The 14,015-nt window shown below is 40.8% G+C and overlaps 1 protein-coding gene across 3 annotated transcripts in view; it reads left to right on the top strand.

The window, feature by feature from the left end:
- Window positions 1-14,015, top strand: part of KCNQ5 (potassium voltage-gated channel subfamily Q member 5) — a 297,242-nt gene that overhangs the window by 249,385 nt on the left and 33,842 nt on the right. Inside the window, exons 6-9 of one of the 3 annotated variants that reach the window (XM_075747513.1) lie at window positions 4,755-4,865; window positions 6,814-6,909; window positions 10,078-10,166; window positions 11,936-11,962. In XM_075747513.1, coding sequence (XP_075603628.1) covers window positions 4,755-4,865; window positions 6,814-6,909; window positions 10,078-10,166; window positions 11,936-11,962 — 323 coding nt within the window. Of the gene's footprint in view, window positions 1-4,754; window positions 4,866-6,813; window positions 6,910-10,077; window positions 10,167-10,301; window positions 10,397-11,935; window positions 11,963-14,015 lie in introns of all 3 variants that reach the window. The other 2 variants (XM_075747512.1, XM_075747514.1) reach the window with 2 other exon arrangements.

The following is a 14,015-nucleotide window of genomic DNA, read 5'->3' on the forward strand; positions in this document are numbered from 1 at the left end:
ATCTAAATTGACCCTCCTTCAGCTTAACCCATTACCCCTTGTCCTGTCACTACACTCCCTGATAAACAGTCCCTCACCATCTTTCCTGTAGGCCTCTTCAGGTACTGGAAGGGCGCAATTAGATCTCCCCAGAGCTTTCTTTTCTCCAGGCTGAACAACCCCAACTCTCTCAGCCTGTCCTCACAGGAGAGGTGCTCCAGCCCTCTGATCAGCTTCGTGGCCCTCCTCTGGACTTGCTCCAGCAGCTCCATGTCTCTCCTGTACTGGGGCCCCCAGAGCCAGACACAGTACTCCAGGTGGGGTCGTGCAGGAGTGTGATTCAGTTGCTTGAAGACAGGCATACCGTGCCACGGAAGATCTGTTGGAGAGTCTGCTGCCTCTCCTGCGGGTGGTCCCTGTTCAGATGCCATGGGGCATCTCAGGTAGCACTAGACATTTGTTTTCAGGCAAGCCTAAATCCTACATTTTAGGATAGGAGGAGTTACCTGGTAGAGGAATCTCTCTTTCCATTGTGCATGTTGCAATGACCAGATCATGCTAAACACCTAAGCATTTTATTTTTCAAGTTGGGTGAAATGAATCCTATACTCAAATAATAAACTCTAAAAGATTTGGTTTATTGTACTAGTTTAGGCTGTGGTGATCAGACACAGGGCTGCTCAGCAGGTGTCCCCAGAAAAACATGGTTTGCACACCTTGTTATTTCTTTTACTGTATCTTGACCCTCTCTTTGACCATTTTGCTTCCTCTGACCAAGTCTCCTCTCAAATAAACAACCTGTCCAATTACCTTCACAGGTTTTCTACAGACTTTCACAGAATCATAGAATGGTTTGGGTTCGAAGGGCCCTCAAAGATCATCTAGTTCCAACCCCCCTGCCATGGGCAGGGACACCCTCCACTAGACCACGTTGCCTAAAGCCTCATCCAACCTGGCCTTGAACACTTCCAGGGATGGGGCCTCCACAACTTTTCTGGGCAACCTGTTCCAATGCCTCGCCGCCCTCATAGTTAGGAATTTCTTCCTAATATCTAATCTAAGTCTACCCTCCTTCAGTTTAAGGCCATTATCCTTTGTCCTATCACTCCACGTCCTTGTAAAAAGTCCCTCTCCAGCTACCTTGTAGGCCTCCTTTAGGTACTGGAAGGCTGCTATAAGGTGTCCCCAGAGCCTTCACTTCTCCAGGCTGAACAACGCCAACTCTCTCAGCCTGTCCTCATAGGAGAGGTTCTCCAGCCTTCTGATCATCTTTTGTGGCCCTTGCTCCAACAGCTCCATGTCCTACTTATGCTGGGAGCCCCAGAGCTGGACGCAGTACTCCAGGTTGGGTCTCACAAGAGTGAAGTAGACGGGGAGAATCATCTCCCTCAACTTGCTGGTCATGCTTCTTTTGATGCAGCCTAGCATGTGGTTGGCTTCCTGGGCTGCAAGCACCCATTGCCAGGTCATGTTGAGCTTCTTGTCCACCAACAGCCCCAAGTCATTTTCCTCTGTGCTGCTCTCAATCCATTCTCCACCCAGCCTGTAGTTGTGCTTGGGATTTCATAGTTCTGTTACCTAGCCACTCTTGGCCTCTTATGGTACCGCTGATGCAGTCACCTAGATGGTGTTGTCCTTGCAAAACTGTAATCCCCAAAAGGTCCCAGATAATTTCCTCCAGTCACCTTTGAACATGGGTCACTTCTTCCTTAACCACCTGTGGGATCCAGCTTTCCCTCACAGTGCTAGCTGTAACTTCTGTCTGCTTGTTACATTATTTTCAGTGACATCTGGAAATTTCTTATGTTGTCATGGTCTCACGTCCAGTAGTTTTCCACACCCTGTTCAGTTAATATAACCTCAGAATTATGCCAGTCAGGGCCTGGCCAGTGGTTTAGTCATTCACTTGCAGCACTAACAAAGATGCAGAGGATTATTCCTGAACTTGACCCTGAAGTGGTCTGGAAAAATATTTTCTTAGTTGTGTGATGAGAGGAATATAAAATGAAGATCAAACCAATTTGTTCAGTGTTGAGTAAGATGATATGGCATGGTGCTGACACCTATACACCCACATAAAGACCATCCTGAGATAAAACAGCTCAAAGTGAGCAAGAAGCCACTGATACTCTTAATCATAGACTGATACCATTAAGTCCCCAGGACCTAAAAGAATGGGGGGAAAGGCTTTAATATGGTCTTGTTATTTTCTCTGGAGAAATTCCAGAGATACAGTGTGTGTGACTGCTCCTGGTTTTGGATTGGTCCCAGATGTCAGATCCCAAAGGTTCAAGTTTATCTTTGACTTCTTTGGAAGACAGTTCAGTGGCAATATCATTAATATGCAGATGACACTTAGTCTGTTTCCTTCTTGTCAGCCCAGACAGGAGATATCTCTGTACTTTCCAGTGTCTGGCAGAGATAGGGAACTGGACAGAAGCCAAGAAACTGGGCTCGTTCCAGAGCTTCAAACTGCTTCACAATGACTGGCCTGGAAACAAATTTTGAGGAACTTTTATTCAGGGATTCATTTGTTCAAGTGCTTTGTTGCTCTTGGGGTCTTGATAACCTCAAACTGTTCTGCACTTGCCCTCTGATGAGAGGAGCTGGGAATACCTTCTTCAGCAAACGAAGGAAAACCAAATCAACCCCTCTGCCAGGCCAAGACCGTCGTTGCATCAGCTCACCTCTGCCCAAAAAGAGCAAGCTGCATTCTCATCTCTTTCCTCCTTATCACTCAGTCTCAGCCATGCGCTGCTCTGCAGCTTGTTAGGCACCTCCATGAGCTAACACAACTCACCGAAACAGCAGAAACAAACCACACAGAAATGTGGATAATTCTCTCCACCTTCCTGGGTTGCATTGGCTCTCTGAAGAGTCCAGCAAAAGCTGGGAAGAGGGGATGGGGCAGGGAAGTGAAGAGGAGCAAGGAAGGAAGGTGAGACCTGATAAGCACGCAAGGTGGTACAACTGTGACCAGGCTAACATTACAAAACTTGAGACCTGATAACCACTTGAAATTTCAGCTGCAGCCTTAATTCAGCTCAGTCTCTTTTAGTCACTATGGCTTTCTCAGGGTAAATTACACCCACAGCTTGTTCCCAACAATGGGAGCAATTAAAAGCACTGTTTACTATCTACAGAGCCCTAAATAGTTGAAATCTAATTACTTCCAAAAGACTTTCCTTCTTTTGTCCTGTGGTGACCCCAGCATTAAATAGAGTTGCTTTGGTCGTCTTGCCTAAGAATGAACTTTGAGGAAGCTGGAAGCAAAATATTGTCTCTAGAAGGCATTTTCCTGCAGAATTCATTCCTGCCAGAATATGTGCTAAGCCTGAACTTGCCCACATTTGGTACATGATGTAAAATAGTTCTCTGTGCACATGTTCTCTGCTAATAACAGGCCCTGGAGTCCTTGGCATTCAGCCTACTGTCGTCTATCTTTGTCCTTTAACATCGTGTGCCATTGCCTGAGCATGCACCCTACAGCATCCCACCCGGCCTGCGGAAATCCTCTGCTCTGCCCACACGTCCTCCTGCTGCCCGCACCAGGCAGCAGGCTGAGTCCAAACTCCCCAAGAGGGAAGCGCAGAGATGTGACTTTCTCCTGCCAGTCCAGTCCCCAGGTTTGGGACTGGCACGCTTCCCAGGCCAGGAGTAGCCTGGAGGACATTTCCTTGGGTTGGGGAAGACCCTCAGCCACACACAGACACGAAGCCATAATCTTTGGCCTTGTAGATATGGTCAGTAAACCACAACCATGCACCATTATCCCTGCGGCATTTGCATATGTGTTGCATTCCTACGTGGCCTGTGGTTAATGAGTTGCATGTGGAGAGCCCTCCTACGTGTACCAACCTCTGCCATAATCTGCACTGGTGCTACACGGCAGGGGTGCTGGCCTCCACAGCACAGCTTTTGTAACACCTGTATGTCGAGCCTCTGATTACACTCACCACATGAAGGAATTACAGATCCCCTCCTCTTTCGCTGACCTGTCCCCACGTAGGTCTGAGCTAACATGGTCCAACAGCCTGAGGTACCTCTGCATCCGCTGCTGGGTAGTAGTCTTTGGACCCTCATGTCAGGAGTGATGTAGGTATATGTGAGCCTGTCACAAGCAAGGGGAAAGGACCAGGAACTTCTTAAAGTTCCTTCCAGCTTTCGATTAGTGTTTTGTGTGTTTCAGAAGATTATCCACTTCAGGTTGTACTGATGGGCTTGTAGAAAATGCAGCTGCTTCTTGCTGTTCCTTTGACTTTATATCATCTGTGAACTTCAACTTCCTCCCTACTGTTTTTCCAATATGATCTCTGTGTAATTTATATTTGTGTAGTTGTGCAAATACATACATTTATATTTCCCTGCAGAATATAGGTGAAACACCTTTGCGTCCATGGAAAAGAATACTTTTTTCTGCCCACCTCACATAATTTCCCATCATTTGCCTCAACTTTGAGATCCCAGACCTTCTGTTTTATTATTTTGTAAATTTATTTATTGCTTATTTAGGTGTTTTTCTCATTTATTTCTCATATTTCTCATTATTTCTCATAAATTTATTATTTATCTCAGTTTTATTCAGTCATAAACTGTATTAAGCTTTCATAGAAAAATGTATTAATGTTCATTTATTTTTCTTTTAGAAACAACTATATATATTTGATCTGTCTTGGATTATTTAATGGAAATGCTGTTTCATGCAATGTAAATAATCTGCAACTAATCTCTCGGTGACTTCTGGTAAACCATGATGTTCATTCATTTCTTTTTAGATCACGTTGACAACCATTGGCTACGGAGACAAAACTCCTCTTACTTGGCTCGGAAGGTTGCTTTCTGCAGGATTTGCTCTGCTTGGCATTTCGTTCTTTGCACTACCTGCTGTGAGTATGCCTATAAAATTTGTAAAAAGGTAATGGAAACTTCTGTAGCTCCTACCACTGTTATGATACAAAAAGCTGAAGGAAGCTCTCGACGTGAAGAACAGCTATTTAAGGCTTTTTGGTCTGTGACAACACTGCTGAACTGCCATCCAAAATCCAAATGAAAGGTTCAGTGTCATTGCTTGAGTTTTGGGGAGTTTCTTTGGCATGGACAAAACTGGGAAATAATCCTAAATTAAATTATTGTGTAAGACTGAAATTCTTTTCTTTTGTTATGAATTGTGGCTTATATATTAGTGCTTTTCTTTCAGATTTTTTTTTAAAAAGTCAGCTGATATGTTTTTCTGAATTAGATTCTATTGAAAAAAAGGTGAGATATTTCTAATATGTTGTCTTGTATGACCGTGTTCAGGCTACCAACACAGGGTAGTAGAAAGCATTAAATCAATCAAAAGTTAATATCATTGAATATAAAAATGCAACTATCATTTTATGTGAATGATTGTATAGAAATATTACGGTTTATTTATGTTGCTTTTATCAATGTTCAAGAGACTTTAATGGAAATGGGAGTAGTCTAATGACTAAAGTATAGTGTAGCTTCAGAAAACTTCATTTTTGTGAGTGAATTTTTTAAAGTACTATTGAATAAGCATGAAATCACAAGTGACATTTGTATTTTGTTGTATTGCATCCAATGCAACATATACTGAAAATCAATATTTTTTCTGATTCATTATCTATAGATCACTATAAAATATGTATGTTATAATAATACATTTGTTTGCAACCGTATAGACAAACCAAAATTAAAAGTCAGCATTTGCCAACAGCATTGAATCATCTCGTGACCTGAATTTATTTCTTACTCTAAGTACAGAGAGTATTTCAGTGTTTCTGGCATATCATAATGGGTTATAATTATAATGCATAGATTATAATTATAATGCATTACCTGTTTGTGAATCTTTGACATTTAATGGCAGCTACTGTAATTAATTCCCTTTGTTACCTAGTCACCACTAACAAAAAAGTTAGTCTTAGCAGTACTACAATGAACATGTAAAAGATGAATAACCTTACATATTATAGATGCCAGAACTTTTGTTCCTTGTGTCATATCTATGTACAGATACTCATTTTCCTCATAAACACTTTTTTGTTCAATCTGTCTGTAAAAGAAGACATATATGTGAAACTTGTGCCTTTCTAATATTATTTTATCCTGACTAAGAATCAAGTGGAAATATTCTTCCTTATAATGCAGACATGTCCAGCAGAAATATTACACTACTTGCAAGCCAAGGAGGGAGACATTCTCAGTCTTTGGGTTTGTTCAGCAGGAGTCAAATTTATCTTACTTACTCAAAGGTAAAAAGGCTAAAAGGGGAAAGGTTTCATCATCAGCTTTTTTTCATAGCCTATAGAATGAACAACGGGGATTGTTTAGATGAGAAAGAGTCAGAAGAAATGGTTTTAATCTGTTAAGCAAGGCATTTTCTAACTTTTCTAAAATCAAAAGTTATAATAAGCACTGCAGAAATGGACTTTGAGGTCCATATATATCTGGCATGTCAGGCAGCTGGTCATTTCATCGTTCCTGGCTTAAGACCCTCTGAATGTTCCCACTTGATTTTATATATATATAAATACATATATATATCTCCATGGCCTTTAGAGCTGCAGGAACATAGTGCAGCAGAAACCCCAGCAACGGTTGGGATGAGTGGTCGTTGGTAGCATCACAGATGTTATCTCTTAAGTAAGGAGTCTCCTGCCTCATCACGAAAGGGGCACTGCTCTTAAGCCTTGTACTGCTATATGCTGTCATAATGTGTTATCTGAAGCAATCATATGGCGTAACAACTTCGCAAAATCTTTGTAGTTGATTACATCTATTTGTTGAAAAAACTACCTACATAATGATAAATGGCGTGATGTATTGCAGGGCATCCTTGGTTCAGGATTCGCATTAAAAGTGCAGGAACAGCATCGTCAGAAACACTTCGAGAAAAGAAGGAATCCAGCTGCCAGTCTAATTCAGGTAAATATGAAATCAGTGAAAAGATAACAGTAGGTGATTTAAAGTACATATTGGAGCAAGTTTTATTATTTCAATTTGGAAAGTTTTGTGGAAATAATGTTTAACATTAATAATGTTTAATGGTTAGTTTCATGAAATAAGTTTGTTCAGTGATCGCTGGGTGTTGCCATAATTGTGTATAGCATTTCTATGTGTAGTTTTTGAGTTCTTCTATTCATGCTGAGGTAACCAAGTCAAGGATGTCAATTGCATGCCTGCAGTTAGCGAATTACTTGGAAAAATAGAATTGATCCCTAGACAACTCAACTGACAGCACAGCACTCTTGCCTCTGTTAAGCTACTTTTCATCTACTACAGGGTTTAGAGTGCTCCAATGAGTGATATACTTGGTGAAAATGAAAAGTGACCTGCCCAGAGAATTGCTTTCACTATTAGTCAATTCAGAAGTTGGAAATGTAGGCGCTAGCAATTCCCAAATGTCTGAAATTTTCTGAAGTGGTTTCAGCTCCAATATTGATGTGATGGTGCAGATCAACAATTGAGAAAGATTTTTTTTTTTTTTTAAAGTAAAAGTGGCTTGATATTTGTTAAATTTGTTAAAAGCTGTTTTGCATGGGGTTTTCCCTTAACTTACAGTCCCAGGTAAAAATGAGAAAATCCTCTAAAGAATGATTTTGCAACAAGCTTTACTCTACTTGATGCACTGGGAAAAAAAAGCGGTGGAAATAATCTTCTAGCATCCTAGTTTATTTTCTTGAGATCCCAAGTGTTTTATGTGTGCTATTTATGCTAGTTTTTTAATTTTGAAATAATAAATCCAAGTACAGAAGCTGAACATGAATATACTAGAGTTCCATGGTAAGTTCAGGATTGATGCCAGGCTGTCTTTGAATCATTCTTAAAGTTAATAAATGTTCTCCATTCTTACTGTTCAATGACAACTAAATACTCAATATTTGAGATTTAATATTTATTAGAATAATTAATAAATATAAATCCACTCCTTTCTTATCTATTGTACTGTAGAATTACTATCTGGGATATTTTCTAAAACACATATATTCTAATCTAATTCTTCCAAGATTGGTTGCTAGAGGAAACACACAATAGATTTAGGGTTTGGCTGTAGCTGTTCTTATTATTGTATGACAGTTCAACCAAAATATTAGTAAGACAGCATGCTAAATAGCTTAAGAGTAGCTAGCTGACTGATTTCAGAAAGTGACTCTCAATGGACAAAAACATTGTGAAAGGAAGACATTTGTGGTGGTAGCCCATGATGAAGGCTGTTCAGCATTTACATGTTCAGTATTTTCAGTGATCTGAAAATTAATCTAAAATTGCTGATGGAGACATTTGCCAATGGCAAAAGGCCTGGCAGAATAGGAAAGATGAGGGCAGGCACACGGGAATGAACCTAAGGATGATCTGGGTGACTTTACAGGGTGGCATGATTCCTTAATGTCTTAAGGAATGTCTTAATGTCTTAATACAAATGTCTTAATACACCAGATACAAAACTTCATCCAGAAACAATGAATTACAAGAGTCCTCTATCCCATTATTAGTGACTCTGGAAAGGATTTGGTGAAGGATGAGAAACACAGAGGAGAAAGAGTGAGAAAGAAGGGTCAAGAGCTTCATACAAGTTCCCAGTACGTTACTCCAGCTGGTTTATTACAGTCCTTAGATACAGAACCAGAAAGTAACAAGTAGGAGAAGGCTGATATTACCACTGTGTATGGTGATGCTGGTACTAACATGCTACGTATCGACTCAGCATCTACAGTTTGTAAATGAAAGCAGAAAATTAGAGAAAGCAAAGAAAACATTGGAAGAAATTGAGCTCAGGACTGGAAAAGTTCATGTTTGTAAATGCAAGATGTGGCTGAACTGCATATCATTGTCTACTGTAACAGTGCCCAGGCTTTTTTAAATTGTCTGTTATGGATCTTGATAATGAAGTACCATGGAAATCAGTGTGCTCTAGCTTATCAGGATAATGTCTATTTTCTAATCAGTTACTCTGCAGAATTAGTCTGTGCTAACTCCTCTGTTGCCATAGATATACTCTCTGCTAGAACCTTTACCTGACTTAAAGACAGCTAAGGTATCACTATGTAAAACTGAAATGTTTGATATGGGCATACTTTTCTCAGTTTCTTTAGCTTATAAGAAACATTCAGTGTGACTATTATTTAAACATCAAAGTTAAGAGTGGAAGTACTGGAACCTACAGGACTATTTAATGTATCAGACAGAAACATAACAAATATCATAGAAACATAGAATGGTTTGGAAGGGACCTTAAAGATCATCTAGTTCCACCCCCCTTGCCATGGGCAGGGACACCTTCCAACAGAAGGCTATAAACCAAACCCAAAGAATTTCAAATTAAAAATAATGCAGAGATTTTTTACAGTGAGAATAATCAACCAGTGGAACAATTTACAAAGTGACAGGTTCTCCATCTATAGATGACGACTGGATGTATTTCTGGGAGATATGCAGTAGGAAAACACAGGGTATTAGACTCCGTAAAAGAAAACCTGCATGACATTTAATGGTTGACAATATACAGGAAGTGCAGCTACTCAGCTAGTACAAATTAATATAGTTATGCTGACATCAGGGAAGCTGTTCCAGTTTGTAAAACCGAGGATCTGTCTACATGCAGTTATAAATCTAAACGATTAATACATTTTCAATGCTGTGCTTTGGTCACTCACCTTTGAAATGATTTATTTTGTGTGTTTAAACATTTAGCAGAATTTCGAACCACAGAGAATACTTCTGTTTTGTTCTAAATGCTTTTTGTCTGGTTTTCATTATCATTTACAAAATGTATTATGACACCTCAGACTGCAAGTTTGTGTGGGTGTCCCCTATGGACTTGTCACAAATAAATCACTGCGATGCTTTTTTGAGCACCTTTATGCACTGAATATCTTCTGGTGCTTCCACGAAGCCAGTAACTCTTACTTTACCATGTAAAGTGGACTGTGATTCACAAAAGTTTTAGTAGGTTTTTACTGGTATTTCCTTAATCAACCCAATAGAGCACATCCCAATCTGAGCAAAATCCCCCCCTCTCCGTAATCAGTGCGGTGGCATTGTCACTTCATGTTCTTGGTTCCTTTGTGCTTTTCTATTGTTTCCCCATACCAGGCTTCTTGGCGGTTTTATTCTACCGACGCCAGCCGAACAAACCTGACAGCCACCTGGCGATATTATGAAAGTATTCTTCCTCCCCTCAGGCATGTATCAGTGCTATGAATGATAAAAGACAGCCATGACTTGTATTGGTTACTAATCTGCTTTTCAATTTTTTGTTTCATCCCCTGCTCCCTCTTGCCTTGTTTTTTCTTTTTTACCATATATCCTGCACGTAGTGTGTATGGCGTAGTTATGCGGCTGATGAGAAATCGGTTTCCATTGCTACCTGGAAGCCTCATTTGAAGGCCTTGCATACCTGCAGCCCTACAAAGTAGGTACAAATATGGCAGCTGGTGCTGTTCTCGATGTCTGTTCAAGCTTATAGAGAATTACTATTTGTCTGTTTCGTCTTGTTTTGTCTTCTTAAGTCCTCTCATTAAAAATTTCAACTAACAAATCAGATCAATATTATCTAGGAGCCTAGGACAGTGGCACAAATACAAATCATTGCCATTTATCTAAGAAATATCACTGAGCAGAGCCATTAGAAACATTTTCCCAAAACCCCACTCATGTATCAAGGTTAATGTTTCACCCAGTTCCAAAATATCTCTAAGGAAGAAAATACTGAGTTTAATGCAGAGCTTGATTTAATGCTATTTTTATGCCTGTGCCTCTGTATAAGGCTATAGCTACACATCTACCATTCCAAGGGAGGAGAATCTTGTGGTATTCTGCAGGTGAATGCACTGGGGAATTTGCTCCTTTTCATCATAACTTCTGATATATTCAATATTTCCTTAGGCCAAATTATATCCTCAGTTATATGTACAGTCAGTGGAAGATGACTAAAAAGACCTGATGTCACAGTTTGGCAGACAGGAAATATTTCATGTCCTAGTTGGGGTGAGAATTCACAGAGCACTGTCAGCCCAAGACTCTTCAATAATTCAGTAAAAGATTTACCAGAAGGTAGTAAGTTGACTGATTCAATACAGGGCACAAATCAGGAAGTAAAAGATACTCGATAAAGATCAAAAAGGAGACCGCTAAGAGCCTTGTGGGAAAACTCTGATAAGCATCCTAACTGTTGTTATTGCAGACAGTGCAAGAGAATTAGTGGTTTCTCTCAAAGCTAGGTGATGAACATCCATCCACATGACAGTAAAAAGGTAATCATGTGCCAAAAAGCTCAGCCAAAAAGAGGTTTGGCTGGGTACCCAAAGCTGATCTTTGAATTTCAAAGAGTTGACAAGAACAGAGCCATAAGTAATCCATTACCATAACTGTAATTCCAAAACGCTCCAAACTAAAAGGAACTTTTAGATTAAAAGTTACATGGACTATTGATTTTTGACATAGACAAACAGGTTGAAGGCAATATATGGTATAAATGGATGGATATAAAATTACATAAATAATGTAGCTGTATCCCACCTAAAATATTCTAAAATACATCTGTCCCTCAAAAGTGCATCTACTTGTTATTTTAAATAAGCCTATTGCTGTGCTGTCCTCAAATTAAACCTTTTTATTTATCAGAGATAACTTTATCTAATAAGAGCCTACAGCTTTCTGTTATATATGTGTCAGCAATGCATTTTGCCTAAGTGCTTTGCCAACTCAGTCTGCAGTGGTATGTATTAAGCATGTTACGCATGTGTTAACACAACTGGAAAATTTCTTTTTCGGAAGCATTGTAATTACAAGTCTTGCTTGAATGTTTTTGTGGTTGCCATGTAACGTGTGTTGTACACTAATTAACATATCCATTTATGTTTATCATATATCTAACATCATCTGTAACTAAGTAATGTGATGACTATCTGCATAACAAGTATGTTTTTCCCTCCCACTCCCTGACCTGAAGAAAAGAACAAGGGGAAGCTTCTAGCAGGTTTGTAGTTTCTTTTATTTCTTTTATCTGTGAAATCGTTGCTTCTTAATGGATTTTAGATGTTTCAGGTTCAATGAACTGTAACTGTTAACTGATAATAATCACAAATTGCATTCTTTTAAACTCATATCGATAGACTAATGCTGCTGAAATTTGCTTTGTCCCAGCTTCTGGATGGAAAAACTAGGCAATTTTTTACTTCTTAACTTTAAGGGGGAGCTCAGTTGGAACAGTGGCAGAGTAGTGAGGGCAGCAGCCTCCCCAGACCCAGCTCCTGGGCAAGGACGCAGCCCCTGGCTTCTGCCATAAAGTTGATGCTCGAGGTTTCCAGGAATCGCAGTGGAAGCTACAGGCATGTAGTTGAATTTGGCTTTGTGAACCAGCCCACGGGTCCCCTGTCATAGGGCAAGGACCCCTCCAACGGTGCTGGCTGGCCATCACCTTGGCAAGGGTCTGTGCTGCCCTGCAGGAGCATCCTCAAGGCTTCCTCAGTGCCACGTCTCCACGTTTTCCCATCTTTCCTGCCGTCCCCTCCTAAAGGCCGTTTTGGGACACAGCAGTGGGGAGGAAAGCACCGCTGCAGTGGCTCACCTCATCCCTCCTGCACGGCTTGCACTCCCGCATGGCCCTGTTCGGGCGGAAGAGGCAGCCTGGCGTCTCTCCTTAGACAAGCCCCACTGCTGCCCACCGGGAGGGCAGGTGGGGCTTCCACCGAGCCTGCATGCAGGCCGAGGACCGGCCGCCTACAGTGCGCAGAGGCGGGCTTGGCAGAGCTATCCTCCCGGGATGAGTAAAGCCCTGGAGATGCACCGTCCTAAGGCAGTAAGGGGAAATGGTGCTCTTTGCCGTACTTATAGCTCGAATCCTTACGGACAGGAAAGGACTCAGTGGCTACAAAAGAAATTACACTACCTCCAAAAGTCATTAGGGATGGCAGTCCGCAGGCGTTCGGCAGCCAGCACTGCGGTATCAGCATGATCAGAGAATAGTGGAGTTTACCTCCAAGCAGAAAACGATGAAAAGCCAAGAAAAAAAGTGTCGGCGACACATCAACCCCTGAAATACATCCTCCCCCGTGTTGTACTGTGGTTCACAAACTATTCTGGGTTATTCAGTCAGGAGTGGAAAGTCTTCACATCAATTACCTATGTCCCGCTCCACTTTCCAGGTGGCTCCTCTGGCGCCTGACTCCATCCTTTTCCCCGATGTGCGCAGTAACTCGAGGGGACGGGGTTTCCTCTGAGATGTCCCTCCTGAGCACTTCACCTGCTCTGTCAGTTCTATGACTTTTCGTATACATTACCTCCATAAGCTTGCTAGCAACCTATTGGTCTCGTTAAATTATTACAGCTCGATCTAAACCTTTTGCACTTGCCAGCCGTATTTCCTACTCCTTCAACAGCAACATTTAAAATTGACTTCAGGTTTTTTAAAGGTGAGACTGAAGTTGGCAGTAAATGAGTACGTACCTCCAAAATAGTGATTTGTGCGGAGGGGAGAGGTTACTCCCAGTTGTACTTGCAAGCTCTTAAAGAGACAAATTTGCTTACAATAAGTAAAAGCTAGATGCTAAAAAAACCCAGCTGTCAAAACTGTATTACATGCTCCATGTTAGTGATAACTGCTGTGGTTTTAAAAGCAGTCAATGATTTAGCCGGATTTTTTTGCTTTATTTTCACTGAATGGAAGATATTTGTCCCTTCAGAAACTCTTAACATGTGCACTGCTGCAAATTAGTGTAGGTATAAAAATGAACTAGTTAACTCCTGAGATCCTGGTCTACAGTAAAAACCCTACAGACCACTCAGTGCCGTTTAAAAAAAGTTGTGTTTTATGGGTGGCTGTTTATAGTTCTTAGCTGATCTATTGCTGTATGTTTGTATCACTTAAAATACATGTGGTGTACGTGGTTTTTTGTGGTAAAAATGTAAATGCAAAGTGCTGCAATGTACTTTGAGATAACTGTCCTCGACTATTTAACTTCTTTCTTACTGCAATGCTGAGTGACTTGCATTGGATGCTATGTGAACTAAGTAAGCTGCTTCTTGTTTCA

This window comes from Balearica regulorum, chromosome 3, assembly GCF_011004875.1.
Source record: "Balearica regulorum gibbericeps isolate bBalReg1 chromosome 3, bBalReg1.pri, whole genome shotgun sequence".
In the NCBI taxonomy this organism is placed as follows: Eukaryota; Metazoa; Chordata; class Aves; order Gruiformes; family Gruidae; genus Balearica; species Balearica regulorum.